This window comes from Limulus polyphemus, unplaced genomic scaffold (assembly GCF_000517525.1).
Source record: "Limulus polyphemus unplaced genomic scaffold, Limulus_polyphemus-2.1.2 Scaffold3755, whole genome shotgun sequence".
NCBI lineage: Eukaryota > Metazoa > Arthropoda > Merostomata > Xiphosura > Limulidae > Limulus > Limulus polyphemus.
The window spans coordinates 860-25,309 of NW_013669365.1; the positions used below are offsets into that span (position 1 = coordinate 860).

The window sequence follows — 24,450 nt, forward strand, 5'->3', positions numbered from 1 at the left end:
ATTTGCACTAACCATCCTTAATTAGCAGTGAAAGACCAGGGGAAAGGCAACTAGTCATCACCACCCACTGCCAACTCTTGGACTACTCTTTCAGCAATGAATAGTGAGACTGATTACTGCAGATTGTGAGTTGAGCATCCTAACCACCAGGCCATACCAGACCTATATCATGTAGAAGACACAAGTTTTATATAGGAGAAAAAGTAGTAAAACTTAAAGCCAATGTTATTTTTTCATATCAGTATAACACAGGTATAATGTATTAAGCTCAGGGGATTATAAAAACAACTTACAATAGGAACTGTACATAAGAGCGTGAGATTTCGAAAATCTTCTTCACACTTCCATATTCTAACCTCACCATCATGTGAACCTAGATCAATAAATAACTGCCATCAGGTAAACCTAAATCAGCAATTAATTTCAAAGTCAGAATAAAATAAAGCAATAAAAAAAACAGTATATATCAAGATAAACTGATTTATAGCTCTTCAAATTATGCTAAAAGTCAACTCAAAACACAACATAAAATACAAATTATAGAAGTATACATTATGAACACTACTGAATGTTATTAAGCACTAGCAAATCCATGGAACTGGGGCCCACATTTACAAGGCCACTGTAATGCAAATATAATGGGTGAAGGTTGGGGTGAAATATTTTACCTTTATGTAAATATCAGTACTAAGACAATTCAGTGCAATCAGTAGCTTTAGAGGAGTTACATGAGACATACACTGAATCTTATTATATGAATATTAAAATCTAATATGAATGTATAAAATGAACTTTGTAATAATATAAGTTTAGCAGTCCAATAGCAACAAAATTAGTAAATATCATTGAAGAGACTACATCAGAGTAACTATTAATACCGAAGTATCATAATAAACCATAATACCTAAAAAATAGAACTATAATATCTCAAACATCATAGTAAATATCACAATATCTCATGAAACAATAATCAATAATACCTGAGGTTAGAATTAACTTGATTAGTCGATTACCTGTGAGCTTTAATTATACTGAGTGGTGTTATGTAAAATAACCGATTCATCAAAATTAGAAATTTGAATTATTAGTTTTCAATTATTCCAACTATCCAAGTAAAAGAAATATTGCCATTATCATTTCTCATTACTAATTTTGATTAATTCAAGGTTGTTCAGTTTAATCAGTGTAGCATATATAATAAATTTTCATGTTAAAAAAAAGTAGCTTAATACTATTTTAATATATCTTATAATAATTTGATTTTCACATTAATAATAATTTCAATCTCTGTAAAGAGATCATCTAGTATTATCACAAATTTTCTTGCCAAACAGTAAATATTAATTGTAGTCTTTGGTTTTCTAGAATCTGTGAGAATTTTATTTTCATTGAATTATAAATTATCTACCACACAATGTGAAAAAATCTTTGCTAGTTTTATCATGAAATATATAAAAAAATATTTTTTAAAAGAGAATTTGTTAATTTAGTGAAACTTACAGAATGTTATTAATAGTATTTTCAGCTTGTTACAGGTTTTGTATTACATTGTATATATGATACATTTTCATGTATGACAATTTAGTTTTAAACTTTTGCACCTATAAATGTCTATTGAACAAATGGTTGTTCAAAAATTTCTTTAAATAAAACAATGTGAAAATAGGAAGATTAGCCTCATATGAGAATAATCAATTAGTTGAATGTAATCTATTAATAAGTCTGGTGATTAATTGATTACTAAATTCCAATAATCATTTAGCTCCACCCAAAGTTACACAAGAACTTAAAATATTTGTAGCATAATAGAAAATATTGACAATATTTGATGTTCTAGATTGAAGAAAGTCTCAGATCAACTTAAGGAAAACTCACGAGTTACAACATATCGACCATTAGAATAATGCTCAACATACCTGAAGCAACAATGTCTGTGTTCTGAAGAGATGCAACTGAACAAATCCAGAATGGAAGTTGGTTGTCAGTAGCATGACCATGTGCTACTTGTACGCTAGTTAATGGTTTCTTCTTTAAAACTCCCCATAAAGACAATGTTCTAGGAGAAACAGAATTAAGAATCATCACAATTTATTTTGCCAAGATTATAAAAATATTGAGTGTGTCAATTACATACAGTTATAAAGATATTTAAAGAGTACCCTGAGTGTATTTCTTAAAGGATATGAAGGTAAGACAGCAGACTGTGTTTTACAGGTAAGACCTAAATGCTTGGTTTGAAGTATAATAAGGATTTTCACATGAGAAGACATAAGCGTGACTTACAGAATAGCTATAAATTTGAAAAGACATAAAATACTGAATAGTTATAATTTTGAGAAGATCTGAGTGGATAACTTGTGAAGTAGTTACAACTTTGAGAAGCTAAGAAAGTTACTATGGAGTATCCATAAGTTTAAGATGATCCGAGCGTACAACTTATAGAGTAGATATAATCTTGAGAAGACATGAATTTGTAACTTAAAGAGCAGCTATTATTTTAAGATAACATCTAATAAATATGTGATGGTAAGGAAATATTATAAATGATTCTTCAAAGTGGTTGCACATAAACAAGATGGTCTAATTTTGAGAACTGTGTTTTCTTTCATTTGAACACATAGAGTCTTTGCTCTCTTGACACTGATCAGCACTCTACATAAGATAAAAAAATGTAATGTTAGAATATGAAAACCACATCAGCTGTGCAGTTTTTAATGGAATTAAAATATGACTGAAGTGGTAAATATACTCCATTCTATGATTTCTTTATTGGTGTCTTGAATGTCAGAAACAGTTGAAAAATTTTAGATATCCTTTTAAACCTGTTTTTTAAGGATGAATAAACACATTAAGTATATAGAATAAAGTAAAACATCAAGAAACATTTGCAACAAACATAAAAACAAAACAAAAAAAAATCATCCTAGCTAATGGATAAGCTAAGTCTCCTTTATTTTCTCCACCAAATCAGGTGCTTTTAATCAAATTTTAATCTTAATTCATTGTTGCTTATTATACTTTACTTTTATGGTTTTCACTTCTGTGTAAACATGTATGTATTTACTTTCATTCACTGTATACCAATTTTTCTGTCTTTTTGTAACAAATGATACAATGAAAATGTTTTTTTTTTTTCACAAAACATTTTCAGCAAATTCAAAAAATACTGAGAGAAAAGAAAAACACATACCCATCATCTGTACCAGAAACAAAATGTTGTTCATTGATTAGTTGAACACAGTCTACTGAAGCACTGAAATATAAAAACAAAAAAGTTAAACATACAAAGTTATAGTTTGGTTAATAAGCCATTTGTGTAAAGTATTTATGAAAACTCAAATAAAATACTAGTGTGGTCCAACTTGCTAATCATTAAAACAACAGATTTTGATTTTAACTACATATTAACCACAAAACTTGCACATTATATACTGATCTTTCAACTAAAGCAACCAACAAATGATCCTGCCATATTAACTAGAGCAGGGTAAACAATACTGCCGTATTAATTTCCCATCATTTGCTTTTCTGAGCTATATATTATATGATACTTCGTTTTACACTAGTCTTTTTCCCTCTAAATATTGAAGACCACTCATAGCAACCATTTTCACCATACTATTGCATAGTAGGTTGATATCCTATCAGAATAGTTTTGCCAAATTTGATAAAGGGGATTTCTTTCAAGAGCTTATAACCTCCTTATTTAGCATGATGTGAAATATGTATCAAGACAGTGGTCTTACTATGTGGTTGCTTTGCTTTCTGCCATCCATCCAACCACTCTGATTGTATGCAGTATTATCTGCGAGTCAGTTACAGATATCATGTTGCTGGCATTGTCTATTTATGGTTTGTTCTTTTGATCAATTCACAGAAGAGCTAGCTTTATAGTTTCCAGCTTGTTTGTGTTGGCAGGGTCATTGTGGAGCTGAAATGTCCCAACTAAAAAGACCAGTGCCTTTATGATAGAATGGTGGTCATTACACCAAGACCTAGTGAAGAATTTTGCTTGTAACATTGTTGATGTTTTGTGATGCTGATGAGAGTTGTGATGTGAAAAGGGACGGATGGAGTACTTCCATGACCAGTCTTAATTCTACTACAACTCACAAAAGCAGCTTTCTAATAACGAGTGCACACTTGCATATCAAATTTCAAAATTGAAATTAAAATAGTAATCTAATGTTATTTTGAACAATATTTTTACTCAGACCTATATTTTAGAATTGATATTTTTTAATTATGTAATATTTGTTTGGGGCAATTTACAAAGAAAAATGTAAAATATGATTAAATTTTGACTTCTGAGCAGCTTTGTTGGGTATTGCCTATAAACTTTTAGAATTTTCTGTTCTTTCTAATGTAAAGGTTTATACTTACTCAGGAACTTTAGTCTAATGGAAATAGACTTATCTATGTTTTGTTTGTCATGCCACTTTCCTTTGGTATCAGTGATTTTATTTCTACAACCTTGAGTGGGCAGCTTTTATAGCAAGTGGGGTGGACAGTAACTAATATAGCTGTGAAAAGATATAGAACTAATGGCTAAAAATAATTGGACAGAAAATATTCTTGTTAATCTACATCAATGTAAAGCAATTAATGGGATAAGTAGTAATATATGTTTTCCAAGAAAGTGACCAGCCAATGTTCCTAGAGTGGTGAACAATGGATTCCAACATGAAGTTCACAACACTTGAAAACAAGCCACAAACCTACAAATATTTTATAGTTTCTTTTGCTGCTTCATCAGTATTAATATTGTGGTATTATAGTATGTTTGTTTGAAAGCTACAGGAATATTGTTCTATGAGAAAACAATAGGTAAGGATATTTATGGTGAGTGAGTATGGTTAGCTAGAAATTTTGCAATGGTAAACAATTCAAATGACAGAAAAACTTTTTATTGTATATATTTGTAAATTTTATATCCTCAAATAACACATACAAGTACATGGCCTCCTTATTTATTAAAAAGAAATGGTAATTGTTAGAAAGAACTTGAGCTTGATTAAAAATATAGCTATAAAAATATCACCTATATCAGCATATTCCTAGGATGCAAGTTGTGTATCTACTTGTGTTTTTACAGTTGATCAGAGTTTAATGATATTTTTACAGCTACATAACTACTTAAATGAGTAGAGGTAAATAATAAAAAATAAGTTAGAACTCATCGGACATATAAAATGGAACTTTGTGATCGACATTAATAATAACAAAGTTTTCTTTCTTTAATACTTTTCAATAATTAATTTCAATGTATATCAGACGTTGTATGGACAGATGAGAAAATGAGTATGTTGTTAGTAGAATAAATACAGAAATTAGTTTTATTTGAAAATAACACTATTTGACATACTTAAGATATTTCAGGTAAACAATAAAGAAACAGAAAATGTACAATGAAAGGAAGTACTTTTTATTGTTTATTAAAACAGCATTGCACAAAAAATTTCCAAAAATTTATACTTAAACCTATAAAAATATGAAACCAAATTAAAAAATGTGAAGCACAAAATAGATATAATGTAGATAGAAAGTGTGTGGCAAGTTTCATGTAATATGGTTAGCATTTGATGTATGAGGATAAAAAGAGCAGGGGTTGTCAGTGTCCCCAAGTTGGGGGTTAATCAGATGTTTTGCATCTTTTCTAGATGTGTAGCAATTGTACGAATAATTGACTATGCATTACCGAGGAAGGAGTGTATAAGGCTTTGGTAGAGCACAAGCAGGTGATATTTTCAACTCTATTTCCTGATGCAACCTTGAAGGAAGTGGTGCCTTTGGTAACTGGTTATAATAATGTCAATGTGGCTGGTGAAATTGTCTGTCAGAGGTAATCCTTTTAGTATTTCTTCCAAAGGGATAGCAGTGCTTACTAAGGATGGTAATGGTTTATCCTCATCAGTATGTCTGTTGTTGAGTGTACAGAACATGGCTGTGGCTTTTGCAGGATTGATGAGCATTCCTGTGTCATTGCACTATTTGCTCACCCTACTAAGGAATGATTGCATGGTGCTTTTGATTTCAACTTTGCTAAAGTCTCTACTGTACACTAGAATTTTGTCAACAGACGTTACCACATGATATGTGACTTGACTCTTAAGGTGGGCTAGATCAATTGGTGTAGATGTTGACAAGAACTGGCAAGAGTGAAGATCATTGGCATAGAACAGCACTGGTGATGATCCAGTCTGACTGGCAGCTTCCATGCTACATCTTCTGGTAGTTTGTACAGCTACAACCCATCTTCACACACGTTATAAGAATGCTTATTCTCACACTTTTGTTAGCAAGAATGAGCAGTTGGACTCTACTGCAGGCATATTCTAGATCTCAAGCTGCTAGATCTCAAAGTCTTCCCACATATCAGCTGCAAATTTAGCAGCATTGATCTAGTTTTCTATTCCACTGCACTAAACACCTAATGATGAAGGTGGTCAAACACACTGTTGGTGTGAACATGCTTTATAGTCACTATGAGAAAAATCTATACACTGGATAGATGAGCTTATCTCTGGTTAGCTTGTGTTCTGGGTTAATGATGAGGAGTGCTATTCTCCGAAACTAGTGTAACCTAATGACACACGTTGATCAAAGTGTAGATTGATCTGCACCTCCCCTGAACTTAGACTTCGAGATTAAACAGTTTTTGGAATACTATGTTTATTTATTATGATGATGGTGGTATTGATTTGATCTGTTAGACAAGTCTTCTAGCTACAAACTTCTTTGAGAATTTGATGAAGACATTTTGTAGGATGATGATCCAATGACCTTTAAGACAAAAGTGATACTTCGATACATTATGGGCTTGGATAAGGATTTGATAGAGGCATCAGTTCATATTTCAGAATTGTAAACAGTTGTTAGAGCAAGGTGATTATTTTAATTTGCTAACTGATTAATCATCAGACTTATTAACACTCTCTGCATGGGCTTGGTCGAATGGACCAACCATATGACCAGTTTGTACTCATTATAGTTTTGATACTACTAACTTTTAATCTAGTCAGACTTTCAGCAAACATTACAAGTCTTTTACATACAAAAAATTCAGATTTGTTAGTGAAGTATTTTTAATAAGATTTGTTTGCGACTATATCGAGTCATTTTTGGACTAGTCCGAGATCAAAGTGATTTTTCATGTTAAGATTAAAAATACTTTTCTTCATCTCAAAAATCTCATTTTTGTAATGTCTAAAACTTTCCAAGTACATTTCAAATGTTTTTTTTTCAGTAAAACTTTATATTTTATCTGTTATTTTCTTTACCCTAACTCTATACAAGGTTGGTCAATTTGAATGACCTCGTCACCACCAAACAAAATTGAAATAAATCTAAATTACCCTTTTTTCTTTCTAGAATGACTTCAAATTGTAACAGTATACACCTATGTATACTCAAATTTTATAGTGTTATTGCCTTTTGAACAGTGTCTAACTACTATTTGTGCCATTTTGAGTTGTAAATCACTTGGAGAATGTGTGGCTCATGTCACACTATTGAATTACATTACTTATAAGCTACTCTGAACTGCTCGCATGCGTGCCTCAGGAAAATTTTTATTATTATTTATTTTACCTAATCTAACCTTAACCCTATGGCCACGGGCATCCTTTATTGCTGATGTCACAAGGTTTTAGTGACTTACATTTAAAACTTAATTAAACAATCTTTTGTTTGTTATACCAATTAGTATAGCATAAAATCATAGCTAATAACCCATATTTTAATAGTAGATAAGTTTTAACTTCTTAATTTTATAAGGCAATATTAAAAAAATCCAGAATTTCCCCTAGTGTGAGAAATGTGACATATGTTTTCTAGGCATCTCCCCCTTCTCTATTTCATTCAAAATATTTATACAGTTATATGCAGTTCAAAAATGTTATATAGACCAGTAATTATGTTTTTAGATTTTAATTTAAAATTCACTTTGTTTGTGTACATGTATTTGACATTATGTGTGATACCCATATAGCTACATACAATGAAAAGAACCACAGCTGCCTTAAGCAAAACAAATCTTAATTTTAACAGTCACCATTCCAAATATGTTAATAGTCATAGTCTTTTAACATAAAATTGTAAATTAATCAAAAATACCTAAGAAACATAATGATAAATAAACAGCAAAATAGGACAGAGTAAAAACTAATAGTTCGACTAGAAAAATGAATACAGACTTTCAACTATAAAAAAAAAAAATTACAAGAGAGAGAGTGGGTTATTATCAATAATGTTTTAACAACACTGCTGGTTGATTAAACATACACCCTGGATAAAGGCATCAGACAAATGAATATATAATAATTTAAAATAAACAACAAAATAGAACAAAGTACCAAAAACACTTCAGTTAAAAAATTAACAAAAAGTTAAAGGAGACACACTGCAGCTGTGAAAAGAATCCATTGTTTAAAAATAATACTTCTTTAACAACTTGTATACTAGGCATTCAGTACATTTTACTGAAGCAAGGCAACCATTAAATATACAACCATACATACATCACTAAATTTGTCCAAAATTTCCTCTTTCCAGACAAAGGGAAGTTGTCACAGTGGAAATAACTAAATGAACTGCATGAAACTTAGAACAAACTTCTTAAATAGTATCCAGTTTTGATATAAAAAGCTAAAATAATTTTATTCAGTTTTTCTTTCATTTCTTATGTTTTAAAATTTCCAAATTGATAAAAACATTAAAAAACACTTCCTTTCATTTCAGAACTTAATTCTTTTTTTTTTCAGTTTATCAGAAAATTCCATTTTATACATCTAATCAATTTCAATTTGATAGATACTCATTAAAATATTTCTTTTGATACTTTACTTTGCCAGTTGCAGTAGTTTCTATTTCTGGCTATAAGTTGTAAAACACCACAAAGACCAACAAAAGACTTATTGGTGACCCAGGACCTGACCATTTAAAATAGTAATAAGCCACACTAACAATATTCTTAATCAAGATCAAGTGATATCTAAGAGATACTTTCTTTTTAATAAATTATAACCTATTTACGTGAAATGTTTGAATTTAATAAACTTAACAACAATAATAATCAATAAATAAGGATTTGAGTCACTGGGTTATTGCCTTCTGTACTCTAAAAACTAGTAAGACTTATTTGATGTCTTTTCGCAGGAGAAAACTTCTGTAACATCCAAATAAATATAATTTAACCAGAACATTTTCAGGAATGGAAAAGAACTTCCGAATCAGTGAGAGTTCTCCATGGCTAGGAACTCCTGTACTCTACTCCATAAAAATAAAAAGAGAATGGGAATTCTGGGGAAAATGCCCTAATCCCTGTCAGTCCTTCAGTCCAGAAAGATCTTTTGCTGGAGATAGTGCAATGGGTGATTTCAAAATCCAATTTTGAAAATCTAGCAAATGCCAGCCATGGAAGCAGACAAAACACACCCCCAATCCTGGCTCTTTCCATGACAGTCCACGGAATAGGTAATGTCTGGATTGGACAAAAAATTGAATATATATATACCATGAGTGGTCTTGTGGAACACTCCATCTCACAGTGGGCATATATGGAACCAGGGTGGATGGTACAAGCACTTTCCGATATGCTGGCTCAATGCTGATTTGGGGAAATAAGTATACTCTGGGAGGCAACACCAGTCACCTGGCAGGATCCTATAAAACACAAAAGGGGCTTTGAAAGAGAAATAGTATTTATTATTCTCAAAGACAGTAGGATGATAGAAGAATGTTGACCTGTGGAAGCAAAAAATCAACAGGAGATAAACAGCCAGAACATATATGAGAGTGTCCACATGTCTGCCCGGAGGAGCTCATCCTAAGGCCAAAGGAAGAGATATAAGAGAAAGGTGACAAATTGAATGCAAAGAAATACAAAATAGTCTGCAAGCATTCCCCATGCAAAACAAATATACCATCAAGAGAGGTAACAGACCCAGCCAGTAAGGGGAGAAGGAAAAAGAGTCCATGGAAAAAAGGAGGTCCATGAATTAGCACACTGGAAGCCAATATAAGTTCAACAGATGAGAGACAGAAGGGAGATAAAAAAGAAGTATAAGCAACCTCCTGAGCAATTAAAGAAAGAAGTGCAGTACAAAAGGGTGCAAGAAGCACCTACAGGATAGACATCTGAACAGTGGTAATAGTAGATGAGGCGGAATTATGCCAGGATAAAGATATAGTACAAAAGACAGGACACCAATGGTTTGAATGGGGGTGCACCATTAACATTTCAGACAGGCATGGGAGCAGGGTGAAGAGGATGGAAGAGAAAGAACAAGCAGAAAAGAAAACACTCCATGGCACCAGGAAAGTAGAAAAACCATGGACAAGGCTTCCCAACAATTAGTAGAGGTAAAGACTGACACATCAATGACGAACAGTAAAGGAAAAAAAAAGGCAGAAAGGTGGTCACAGGATGACAAGAAAATCCCCACATTCACTGATAGAAAAAGGCAGCAGAAGGAGGACAAGAGGAGTGATACAAAAGCAAAAAATTCAGACTGATGGGTGACAGATTGGGCAAGTTCTATCTGCACAGAGGAGGAAAGATAACCCTCGATGAAGAAGGAATGTGCGAATGTGAAGCAAGAGAGAGTGAAGAAATTCAGGAAAGGTTAAGTTAGGCAAAGAAGCACAAACAATAGGACTAAAGAAAGAAAGTAGTGTGTAATGATGAAGGCCAGAAGGATTAAACGAATAGGGGAATGGGCATATAGAAAATGGTGAGACTAGGCCAGGCTAAGAAACTCAAAAGTGCAGAAGGATGAGGAATAATGGGCCATAAGATAGGAAGCCTGGAGTTGTGAAGGGTGGCAAATTTATCCAAAAAGGGTTTGACCAACCAAGAGCAAATCCCACAAAAGACCTGAAATGGAGAAACTACTCTGTCAAGAGAATGCAGACTGGTTGAGAAAGTGGTCCATCATCAAGATATAAGCTCTCAGCAAATAATAGGCGACAAGATCAACCTGATGTGAATAGACCCAGAGTTGTGTGTCTCACACTCAAATGCAAAGGGACCTGGAATAGAAGCCTCGTGGATGATTGGTGCAAGAAATGACCATGTAAGAAACTGAGTGGAACATGACCAAGCGATCCATCAATAGGGATAATAACATGCCCAAAGAATAGAGGATCAAGTCTGTTGATGTGACCAGCAATGAAACATCAGAAGTCCTGCCCTCAACAGAGAGGGAAGTGTTGAAGGAGGGAGAGATTCTGTGTGAGAGGCAGGTAGGTGAGTGCAGGAAGTAGTATGAGCACAGTCCAATTACCAAGAAAATACCCCCAGTAGATGCCCACCAAAAGGAAAATGGACCCCAAAAATGAAAACCATGGGTGTGTAGAGTCCATAGTTGGAGAAACACTATGCTTTCTCCAAAGGAATGAGGGGTATTAGAGAAGCCAGAGTCTCCAAAAGCAAAAGAGAGGACAGGCCGAAAAAGGTGTGTTGGAAGGTATTTGACACACTAACCATAGAAACCACAGATTGTAGATGAGGATGGAGGGAAGAGAAAAGATGTGAGAAAAGAGGCCAAGGTTGAGAAATGGAAATTGATTGTCAGCAGGAAATGAAACCAATAGCAGGAGAAGAGATATGTACCCAAAGAATTGTACATGTATGAAAGTAAGTGGAGTGATGAACTAGACTACCAGTAGAGGGGAGATGAGAAAAATGTGAAGGCCTGGAATCCATAATGGGAAATTGAGAGGGAGAAAGATCTAGACAAGAAAAAGGAGTAACAGACAAGATCAAGAGCAAGGGGAAAAAAACCAGGGAAGATATAGAGGACAGATGTCTTATGACAACAGTCCAAGGATCATCATAAAAGACATCTGGACAAAAAATGGGAGTGAGATGAAAAAGAGGTACACAGAGAGAAGGAAGGAGTACAGAAAAGTGGAAAATAACCTGGCCCAACAGTAGGGGAACAAAGCACAGAGAGATAAAGCAGAAGAAGTGAGACAGAGAAGAGAACAAATGCCCACAGAAGCCACCACAAACATGAAAAAGTGCCTCACATAAAAGGGTGAATTGGAAGAGGGTATACAAAAGGGTAGAAAGAAAACGACAAAAACGTGAAGATGGGGAATCAGAAGTGAAAGAGAAGGTAAGGGGCACAATTTCCCTAGCTGGCCAGATAGATACCAAAGACATGAAACTGAGAAAAGGAGAGTAAGATTACAAATCGGGACAAAATGAGTTATGCACATGTGGGGGATGAGGCATTTGGGTGTGAGAAGAGAGCTGTTAGAGAAAGAAAAGATCATAAACCCTAATAAAGCTGGGAGAAGAGACAAGATAAAGTGAGAAAATGAAGATAATAATAATGAACACAGGCAAAAAATAAGGAAAGGAACAAACCTGAGACTGAAATCCAGAAAGAGATTGAAATATTAAGGTTATCTCATGAATGGTAAATTACTACCCAAAGCAAGTCAGGTGAAGGACATAGTCCAATAGATCACTCCCAACTGTTGAGAAAGAAATTTGGCTGACAGGATGGGAATAAGAGGCCCATTAAGCATGTGGTGATCCCCAACATGTTGAAAAATGGCTGCAATGATCCTGACAATTAACGAGTCTCCAGAGCCATAGACAAAATAATGTGTAGGAGGGAACCAAATATAAATCACCATCTTTTGAGAATTCATGATGAAAATTAAAGCTTTTGAATCAAAAGCTAAAGAAAACAAAAATCAAAGTTTCCTTAATGATGCAAAGCTCATAAAATTGAACACAAAACAGAAAATTTACACACATTTGTTCAATACAGTGTTGGGGAAAAAGAGTGAATTTCTCGAGTGCAAATGCATAGGAGGAGTTATTGTGCATGGAGGTGTGTTGCCCTCCTATTAGTGGAGGGCATTTGCTGCATGGTGACATTATTATGCAGTAGCACAATTCATGAGAAATCTCATTAGGTTATGTTGGAGTTCACTAAAGGCTAGTGGCATGCAAATCTCTAAGGCAGACACGTACGGACAATAGCTAAACTGTGTGCAGAAGTATGGTATCCTCTCAGAAAATTACAATAATTTATCCTAAACAGCATAAGGTTCATAACAGGTTACACCCGTTATTATTTTATTTTGTTAATTCATTGCTCTTTGAACTGTGTCTAACTATCAATCCCACAATACAGGCTTTAATCATATGGCAGATGCATATCTCAAGTTATAATATTGAATTACATAATGTACAAGCTTCTCGTGGGCATACTTCATGGAGAAATTTGTTAATATTATTTTTTCATTATCTAACTTTATCCAATCTAATAAGTTTCTAATGAAAATAAAAACAATTTTATAACTTACTTTTGGTCTATTGTTTTATTTATGTCAGTCGCCATTAAAACTTAACCTTATTCTCTTGTAATAATAGTAGTAATACATAAAATACTTTTTATTTCAAATGTGCAATTAAGAACACAAAATAATAACATGCACAAAACAACAATGTCCTATAAGTATTATAATTTAACTGGTTTTCTAACTAAAGTATGTGTCTTAAAATAATTCCCTTAGTTGGTCAATCTGACCTCAGCAATAGCAACTTCGAATCTAATAGCCAAATAATTCAAAAGCTATCATGAGAACAAGCTAACATTATACATCATCTGGTAAATTAAAACAGTCTTTCAATTGGCCATAAAGTATGTAATAGCAAACATCAAAGAGAATTACTGACATTTTGTAAAAGGATGCAAGAGAAGGGAAGTGGGTTTGACTTTTTGGTTTATACCTTGTAAACAAAGAAGAATGGAAGCTATTAAAATTAGACTATGCCTTAGTAATTTAATACTATAAATGTGTAATTTATGTACTCAAGATATTATATAAGGGTGATGAAAAAATATAAAATGGACAAATCAGAGCAAATAAATGCCATGATACAGACAAATGGAGCTTGAGAATGTATTTAAATATTTCCTTTTGAAATTAAGAAATTATATCTTACATAATATTAGAGTTTGATTTATTAACTATGTTTTGATGCCAAGTTTATTCACAGACATTGATAATAAACTAGTTTATTTAAATTTTGAATGTTACTCTGTAAAAAGAAATTTTATCTGTAATTTTATCTACTCACATCAAGAGAGTTAATCTATACTCCAAAGTTGGGTTACCACAAAGCACAAACACATCATTTAATTTCCACCATTAACACCACCCATCACTAAACTGTACCTTTATGTGTTGTGTTACCAGAAAGTACACACATATTATTATATTTTCACTACTTACAACATTCAACACTAATCTGTAGCCTTAAGTGTAAGGTTAGCAATAAGCACACATACATCACTAGACCTGACCATCTTACACTATCACTAACCTGTGGCCTTGAAACACCAGCTGGGACTCCTCTACTATTTTCCAGATTCTTATGGTGCTGTCTCGACCACCTGAAGTAATGGCTCTCTCTCGTGTTAAACTGTCAATAGCTGTTATGCCATCCTGATGACCAAATCTACAACATATAAGAAATGCTGCTAATGTAAATAAATTAAAAACTAATGTAAGTCAATGTGACAAATCTATGGATGATAATAAACATAAACCATTATCAGTTGTGGAATAAGAATTTGATACAACTGTTAACCCTTTCCATAAGGGTCACGGGTGAAAGGCATGTCATTGCATTTGTTGACTCGCATTCAAAATTTTATTGAACTACTATTTCATGAATTTATGTCAATAAGTTTGGTATCAAACTGTAGATTATAATTCAAATTTTAGTACTATATATTACTCAGTTTCTTAATTTAAAAGCAAATATTAAAAAATACAGATAAACATCGATTTTTGTGTGTCACTTGGTATTGTGAGTGCAGCACTGGTTTAAATTAGATGTTTGTGATGTCAAAATACTAAGTCTATAGTTTCATATGAATTAGGAACTCAAATTAACGATATGGACAAGCTAGAATAACAAATAAGAGTCTCTTATCTTTTCAATTTGCTAAGATATTGCTCATGTAACTAAAACACAGCCAAGACAAGTTACTTTGTACAAACCAAATATCAGTTTTATATTATTTGATACAGTAACATGAGTGCACGTGAGCCACGTCATTGTAACTTCTGTATTGTTAGCCAAGCACGGCTGAAAGGTCAGTATAATAAAAATAATATATAAATATATATAAATGTATAATGTTATAAAATTTAAGCTATTTAGTCTAAACATTTATGTTTTTGTGCTATAATTTGAGAGGCATAATTTATATATATTTCCTAATTTTTTATGGTGGTTACGAAATCAGTTAAATCAACTAAACCCGTACAGAGAATCGTTACTGAAAATAACAGATAAAATAAAAAGTTTTTTCTTAAGAAAAGTTTGATAACTATCTGGACATTATAAAGATTTCACAAGTACGAAGGAGGTTTAGGATTAAGATTGTAGGATTACTGAACTCAAATCTAGTATTAGATTTGGTATTCCTGGCTCTCCCCTAGTGAGATTAAACTTGGCACACATGCTCATTTAGGTTACCATGGGCAGGTATCCTTATGTTTTTTTCAGACAAGGACAACCCTTTGGGGTAGTTATATAAATAACTGTAGATAGTGGAAGAACTTTATTGGTCACTAGAATTTGTAACTTTAGAAAGACAACAATTTGATATAATGTACTATACAACTGAAATAAATTACAAACAGATATAATTTACAGAATGTGAACATATAAGTAACACCTCTGAGATCACTCACAAAGTTTCTACATATGCCATTTCATCCAAGTTCCACACCTTCACTGATCTGTCTCGTGAACCACTGAAAAGCTGATGACTACCTTTACGAAAAGTAAGACCCTGAAAGTAAACACATTTTTAACTGGTTTTAGAAAGAATGACCCTGAAAATAATCAGCATTAAAGAATTATAATGAATACTATTTTTTGATATTAATAATGTTCAGTTTTCTTCACAAAACAAAGTAAATTTAAGATTTAATACAAGAGAAATAATTTTCTGAAATGTGTCTTTTCAAAGCATGAAAAACTATAGCTGATAACTAATTTTTAAAATTAAATTAAATTAATACTTTTATAATTACGATAATCCAAAGTAAGATTACAGAATAGCTTTAACAGAATATTTTCTGAAAGGCTTCTTGGAAAGAAAAAATTCATGAATCAAACTATTGTTTTTAAGACATTATAATGCATGCTATTTTTTTAGATAGTTTAGTTTTTCTTACAAAAAAAATAAATTTAAGAGTTAATGTCAGTGAGATTATTATTTTCTTTTCAAACTTGTATCGTCAGAAAGCATGGAATATGATAACTGACAATGGGATCGTTTTTTCTTTTTTATAACGTAGCATTTGGAATAGAGTCCATAAAATGAATTAAGCATCAAACTTAAGTTGATCACAATAGCTAAATTTCAAACAATTCAGTTTGGTTTAATAGTTAATCAGATTGAAACATTTCTTCATTTTGAAAAGCATTAGACTGCTAACAAATTTTTAACATTCTTTAGTTCATACAAAAAGAAACAGATAAACAACATTCCATTTCTGATATTCTTTATTACATACAAAAAAGAAATAAACATCATGTTTTTTGATATTATTTAGTTCATCCAAAAAGAAACAGATAAACATCATTCATCTTCCTAACATTCTTTAGTTTACACACCATTAAAGAGATAAACAGCATTAATCTTTCTGACATTATTTAGTTCATACAATAATTTCTCACTAGCTGTATGTTACTGTTTATAAAACCACACGAACAAGGAATTAATAGCACTGATGACAAAATCTATAAAAAATATGTACAGGTTTAAAAATGAAGAACCAAAACTACACAACTTACTGAGACTGCATCTCGATGACCTTTAAATGTATGAATTAGTTCCATGGTTTCAGGGTTCCAGATATGAATTATTTTGTTTTGGCAGCCAGACGCCTGTAATGTCAAAGCAAACTTGGCTTAAAAAGACTCATATTATTTTATTGTTCATTTGTCATAAGATTTCAAAATTTTGTTATGAGACATTGTTTTAAAAAACCATTAAAAATACTACCTTTCATCTTCGAATTTCAATAATCTATTGCTCATCAGAAAGTTACTTTTTATATATCCAGTCAGTTTGAACGTGAATGATATTTATTAACATATTTCTTTGCTGATTGCAGTAATCTCCATTTCTGGGCATAAATCATCAAAAACATGGCAATAACTGACAAATATTTATAGGTGACCTCAGTCCTGACCTTCCAAAATGGTATGAGGTTAGGCTAGGTAACAATATTCTTAGTCAACATCATTATATTTAATATATATATATATATAGTTTCTTTTCAATAAGCAATGCATTCTTTTATTTATATGTGCAATTTTAATAAGATAAACTTACAATAATATTCAATAAATAAGGATTTGAGTCACTGGAACACTTTATCATTGTCTACTGTACTCGCTAAACCTAACTAAGCTTACTTGATGTCTTTTCATGGATGAAAATTTCTGTATGTTTTAATTAAATGTATTTTTAAATGAAAACATTTTCAGGAATGAAAAACAAGTCTGAGTAAGCTATAAAGTATTCCCAATCTATGGTCTGTTCCAAAGTTTTCTAAGCTTCCCATTAGATTCCATTGTTCTTCTCAGCAGAAGTTCCATCTAGTCACTTTCCCATGAAACCATAAATTACTTTTCATACCATATTATTCACTCTACACTGATGTAACTATTATTATTACCTTATCTAACCAATGATATTTAAACTATTAGATGACAATATTTTTAAAAATGTTACAAAACAGCAAAAGTAGAATGCAAATTGCACAATACCTCGCAAAATGCTAACTATAAACTTATGTCACATGCATGAACCCAACATGGCAACTATGAAACAACACTGTCAGACATGTCACTCTTTTAGAATTTTCTGCATTGGGCCACAGGAAAACTTTCTTGAAGTTTAGGTGGTCCATGTTAATAAAAAGGCTGAAAAATGCTGGTTCAGATCACATACCATAAGTGTGAGGTAATAAAAAATGAAAATGAAAGTCTGTAGTAATAAAAGTAGTGAAAAAAAAATAAGGAAAATAACATAACAAACAAAACATTGATAATCATGTTCTCATGGGATGATAGTTCCTTAACAAGTATAAACTTATGCTTTGAAATGGGCAGAAAAATTCTAAAGTATTGATAAAAGCATTGTTCACAGGCAACCTTATTAGAGCTGTAAAAATGAGAGTTTATGTATATTTTTAAATTACATTAGAATATCATAAAGCATAAATTATACAACATTTTTCGGTTCAAAATTGTTAAAATAGCTACATTTATTAATTTTTACTTCAAATTTTGAAACTTAATATGCAGGTATCCAATCAACACTGGAAAGGTGCTCTGTGGTATGTATAGGGTTAAAAGAACTCTGGTTCAGTATCCTAAAAGTTGGGAAAAATTCATGAATCAAACTACGGCTTTTTCAGAAATTATAATGAACACTTTTCTTTAGATAATAATAATAATTGCTTAGATATTTCAGTTTTATGCATACAAAAACAATGAGTTAATATCAGTGAGATTATTTTCTTAAGTTTGTCTTTGGAAAGTATGAAAAACTGCAATTGACAATAGTTTTTTTGTAATCCACCATTTTAAAAAGGGAATTTGGAAAGAGTATATTAATTATTATAAAATGAACACAGAGAAACATAACAATATTTTCTCTTTATGATAGTTACTGAAACTCAACATTACGATTCTAAGCATCATTTTTCAAAAACCAGAAAAAAGTTATTTGAATAATTCTACTTATATTGAGACAAAAATATGCATTAATACAAATGTTTAAGATATTTCGGTAACACAAGAAAACTCAGAAAAACAGAAAAAAAATTTAAATGAATGAGAAGTTTGAATTAACTTTAAGTAAATCATGGTTTTTAAATTTCAAAAAATTCAGTTTTGTTTAATACAGTAATACCCCATTTAGCACTCAGGAAAGGTTCCTGAGAAGAAATTTCTAGCATTGTTTCTTACTTGTGAATGACGTATATATGCTTTATTATTTAGGTACTGGTAAATTTAATGTAAATTACTCACTATAATATTGTCATCACTGAAAAAATGCACATTTTTATTATCCTTCAATCTTCTATGTGTACAGAGCCATCAAATAGAAAATCAGACCCCTCCTTCCACGTCTACCTATCACATTCTTTCTTACATTTACAACTATATTAGCTATAACCAATAGACAGGCAAGGTTTTCATCTATCAAATGATGTATTATATTACATTGTTTTCTGTACAGAGATTTACAGATTGCTTCCAAAGAAAATGTTTTTTTCCCACGAAAATGATATTGTGTAGATGGATGATGTTTTAACAGCTCATACTGCATCACAAAAAATGCCAGAAAAATTGTGATATTTACCGGACATTGTCTACTTTTCCATGTTATTATTCTACGTTCATTGTTGTATTATTTTATTAAATAAAAATTATTTAGTGCACTGATACCATCAGGATGAAAAAGTAGTGTTCAAAGAGTTATGGATTTTCATAAATTTTTTTCTGTTGTGAAAAAAAAAATTGCTCAAGGAGACAAGAGCTCTATAACAAATCAGCTTAAAGTGGGGTGGTGCTAAGCAGGGTCTTACTGTATATGAAAAACATTTAACTGTAACAAATTTCTCGCAGTCTACAGTTTGCACACAAAGAAACAGATAAACATAATTATTTTTCTAACATTCTTTAGTTCATACAAAAAGAAAAAACAGCACTAATCTTACTAACATTTTTAGTTCACACAGAAAGAAACAAACATCAATATCTTTCTAACATTCTTTAGTTCATAAACAAAAAGATAAACATCAATATCTACTGACATTCTATATTTTGCACACAAAGAAACAGATAAATATAATTATGTTTTGACATTCTTTAGTTCAAACAAAAAGAAACAAATAAACAGCACTAATCTTTCTAGCATTTTTTATTCACACATAAAAACCTGATAAACATCATTATCTTTCTGACATTCTTGAGTTCAGACATAAACATCATCACTCTTTCTAAATCTTTAATTCATACACAAAAAATAGATAAAAAACATTAATATTTTTAACATGAGACTCTAGTTCAAAGATAAAGAAATAGATAAACATCATTAATCTTTCACACTTTTCTTACTTAATACACAAAAAAACTTTAAGCACCATTAATTTCTCCAACTCTTAATATCTTTTTTACAAAGATTAAGAAAACATCACTAAACTCTCCGACATAACACTGATTCTTACACAAGTAAAAATATTTCAAAGCTAATAAAAGAAAAGAAAATGTGTATTAGAAAGTTAAAGTATGAATATTATAGATTTACCAGAAATTTTGTATCTGAGGAAATAGCTAAACAGAGCACGTGAGCTGTGTGTCCAACATGACGATCATCTGTCCCTTTCCTGCCACCAGATATCACCTTCACTTTTTTTCCTGTGATTATGTTCCCTAGTCAGAGAATAAAATTCAGCAATATAGTTTCCTAAGTTAGTATTATTACAAAAAAAGAACTTTAAGAATGGAATAAAATCAAGACCATGTTCTTATTAGACAGTGATAATAACAGTATACTTTAATAGCACCAAAACTACATAAATGTGTACTTAATAAAATAATTCTATGTTAATTCACATTTAATATGATAGGTATTTGCATGCAACAGCTTTGTATTAATGTGTTTAACATACAACTAAGTAATGGAACTGCATAACTTAATGAATTAATGCTGTGACTTTAGTAGAAACGTTGTTGGTTTAATACTTATTCATACCTAGTCATTGTTCGTTGAGAAACAGACTTTACCTCATATTTGTTTCCATTTACCTGACTGTAAAATGGGCTGATTGCCGAGGGTTAACCTGTGATGGTTTGTTTGTTGTCAAGCGCAAGGCTATATAATGGGCTATACATGCTCTAATCACATGGGTATCAAAACCCAATATTTAGCATTATAGGTCCTTATACTTACTACTCAGCTACTGTGGGACCAGCTACGATGGACTGACATTCCATCCAGGGGGAATGTGAAAACATCTTAATTTCTTTGTGCTACAAAAATCTGGAGTTAAGCATGTCTTATGTGCCTTTAGAACACAGAATATATTTAACTTTAGCTTCTTATTAACCCTATCATAACAGTTCATGTATCAAAGGCCATGTCATCGCATTTGTTAACTTGCATTCAAAATTTTATTGACAAGTCAACTATCTATCACTGAAAAGTGCTGTCATTATTATCTAAAGTAGAAGGAGGGGTCTGGGGTTCCTATCCAATATTGGTCAACCAAAATTGAATTTTAAGTATTTCAGGACAGCTAAATATTGTCTTTGGAGCAATATTAACTTAAAAACTTGTTTCAAATTAAGCTCATGTGGTTCTTTTCTATATTTTCCATACATATGATACTAGAAATTATAATAAAATGGCCACATGAAATACTGTGTAGCATGTTTAGGCTAATGAAAGGAAAATTGGAGCAAATCATTCCCTAGGCGTGTAAGCCCATTACACCATCACCTTAACTAAACCATTTAAAGAGTTGCATAAGCCAAAATAATTTTAATAAAAGAGCAAGCTTGGTCCCATTTCATTTATCATAATGAAGACTTATTTGATCTGTGTAAGATAGAATCTAATGTGTACATTTTATTCAAAACAAAATAATTAGATCTGGGTCTATACATGCACACACTTTTTGCTGCTGTTGTAGAATATTCAATGCAAGTAGTCGGTAATGGAAAATCTACATTTTTTGAAGGGGATCTGGATATACAACTTTTATGGGAATCACACTTATTTACTATTTTACATGGACTAAACTGCATTTTGTTATCCTAGTATTAGAACATTCAGGTAAGAAAAAAATCAGAAATCCTATTTATAATTACACATTAGTATAATTGCAGGCTGAATTGAAAATTTAATGAAATACATCTTGTTTCTTTGCAAGTAGTGTTTAGTATTTTGATAATTTCAAATATTTCAGAAAGTCACCAAGAACCCTTCAAACTTCTTTTAAGATTTCATTAAAAACAAACATTTTCACAACCTGCACAAAAAAATAATTTAAAATTAATTTCATAATCAAGAATAACAGTAACACTAAAGGGAGATAAATGAATCGATCAATATCCTGTGAGTATGTTTACAAATAGTAAGTGCAAAAACTGATACTAACGCTGGTTTATGTCACAAACGAGCTGGTAAGATTGTATTTAAGTCAAAATTAGGGATGAGGTTATCAATTCTATAAATCTAATAGTTGCTTTGCAAAAATAGCCAGGTCTTGCCCTCTTAGCATTTTGACAGCACTGACTAAAGTTCAACATCTTTTTATAAGTAAAGACCAACTACTGTGCATTGTTAATGTTTAACATCTTTCTATAAGTAAAGACCAACTACTGTGCATTGTTAATGTTTAACATCTTTCTATAATACAGGCCAACTACTGTGCATTGTTGATGTTTAACATCTTTCTGTAAGACAGGACAACTACTGTGCATTGTTGATGTTTAACATCTTTCTATAAGTAAAGACCAATTGTTGGCATTTCTACCTAATAATACTTATTCTAAACAGAACAGTGTGAAACACCAATTTTAATTGGTACAGTAATAATTCTCAAGTCTCTAAGTAATTACATCCAAAAAGTTATAAAACCTACAATACATTAGCAAAACTTGCAGTAATATTAAATCATGAATTAACAAGCATTCAGCATATGTCTAATAGAAGTACCCTAAACTAGTTAGTCAATATTTCAAGCTTCAAAACTGAAAGATCCCTTTTTTTAAGGTTGGCAAAAAGAATAATGGACTTAAAACATTTAATTCACTTCTTTCACCTTGTCTTAATACTTATATTACACTGTTGTGTTCATTTCAGTTTGTGTCTTAGTATTGATGCCACTGGTTATAATCACCTAATAATAAACAGTTGCAGAAAGAACTCAAGTTTCTCAAAAAGCTTGAATTATTTTTTTCTATTTTGCCTTTTCATATGATTATGCTTTGTATTATTTTTTCTTTCATTATAAATATTTTGGATGTTGTTGTTTTGCTTCTGTGATAAGTTATTCAGTATTCTCAATGCTTTTTTAGTTCACAATAATTTATTCAGTATTCTGGATTTTTGTTTCTTTCTATGATAAGTTAGTCCTTACTCTGGGTGTTTTTTTTCTCATGATTAGTTGTTCAATACTCTGGATATATATATATATATATATTTAATTACAAGCTATGGACCTTAAAGTTAAGCTATTTCCAACCACCATAAAGTATTTTTTTTATTTTGTTTCAAGAGATTTGACCATTGATAAACATCTTGTACATTTAATATTAGAATGATTCCAGCTGAACAAGATGACAAACAAACTAACCTGACACAGTTATTTATAAAAGCTTCTTTTTTAAAACAATGAAATATTCCATATGACACTTAAGCAAAAATGGAACATTACTCAGCTTCACATTTTTCTTTCTTAAATAAATTATTAATACAATAAATAATAGTGACTATAAGTTACAAGTTGTTGGTCAAATATTAAACTATTACATGACATTTTTTAATATTTTGCTTAAAAAACATTTTAATAACCTTATCAATAAATACAAATCAAAAAGAAGTTTATGAACATAGAATGAAGCATCTTCATTTAACTCTTTCAGCTCAGGCTTGGTCCCTGGGACCGACCTTGTAACCATTCTATGCTTGTTATAGTTTTCATGCTATAACTTTTAAATTAATAAGTGTATGTTTACAAATTTTGACAGATTATCAGTAAACATTACAATGCTTTCATATGCAAAATTTCAAATTTTTTTATTAAGTCTTAATGTTTGTTAAACAATATCTTTCTCATGCCTTTTTTTGTAACTTCTGTATTTTAGCCAAGCATGGCTGAAAAGTCAATATAATAAAAATATTAAATATATATAAATGTATAATGTCATGAGATTTAAACTATTTAGTCTAAACATTTATGTTTTCGTGTTATAATTTTTGTCATTCTAGAATAAAAGAGGCATAATTTATATTTATTTCCTAATTTTTTATGGTGGTTGCGAGATCGGTGAAATCTACTGATGCCGTACAAAGATTAATTACTGAAAATAACAGATAAGATATAAAGTTTTTTCTTAAGACACATTTGGTTTGTGCAAAGTAACTTGTCTTGGCTGTGTTTTAGTTACACGAGCCATATCTTAGCAAATTGAAAAGATAAGAGACTCTTTATTTGATATTCTAGCTTGTCAATATTGGTAATTTGAGTTCCTAATTTATAGGAAACTATAGACTTAGTATTTTGACATCACAAACATCTAATTTGAACCAGTGGTGCATTCAAAATACCAAGTGACACACAAAAATCGATGTTGATCTGTATTTTTTAATA

General features: G+C 31.3%; 1 protein-coding gene across 1 annotated transcript in view; it reads right to left on the minus strand.

Moving 5' to 3' along the window:
• Window positions 1-218: 218 nt before the first annotated feature.
• The window catches only part of LOC106469980 (U3 small nucleolar RNA-interacting protein 2-like), a 58,925-nt gene continuing 34,693 nt past the window's right edge, over window positions 219-24,450 (minus strand). The window contains exons 7-13 of the mRNA XM_013930499.2: window positions 20,379-20,503; window positions 16,847-16,939; window positions 15,736-15,836; window positions 14,354-14,488; window positions 3,191-3,253; window positions 1,917-2,056; window positions 219-373 (exon numbers count right to left, since the gene is read on the minus strand). Of these exons, the coding sequence (XP_013785953.2) occupies window positions 234-373; window positions 1,917-2,056; window positions 3,191-3,253; window positions 14,354-14,488; window positions 15,736-15,836; window positions 16,847-16,939; window positions 20,379-20,503 (797 nt within the window). The 3' untranslated portion in view covers window positions 219-233. The remainder of the gene's footprint in view (window positions 374-1,916; window positions 2,057-3,190; window positions 3,254-14,353; window positions 14,489-15,735; window positions 15,837-16,846; window positions 16,940-20,378; window positions 20,504-24,450) is intronic.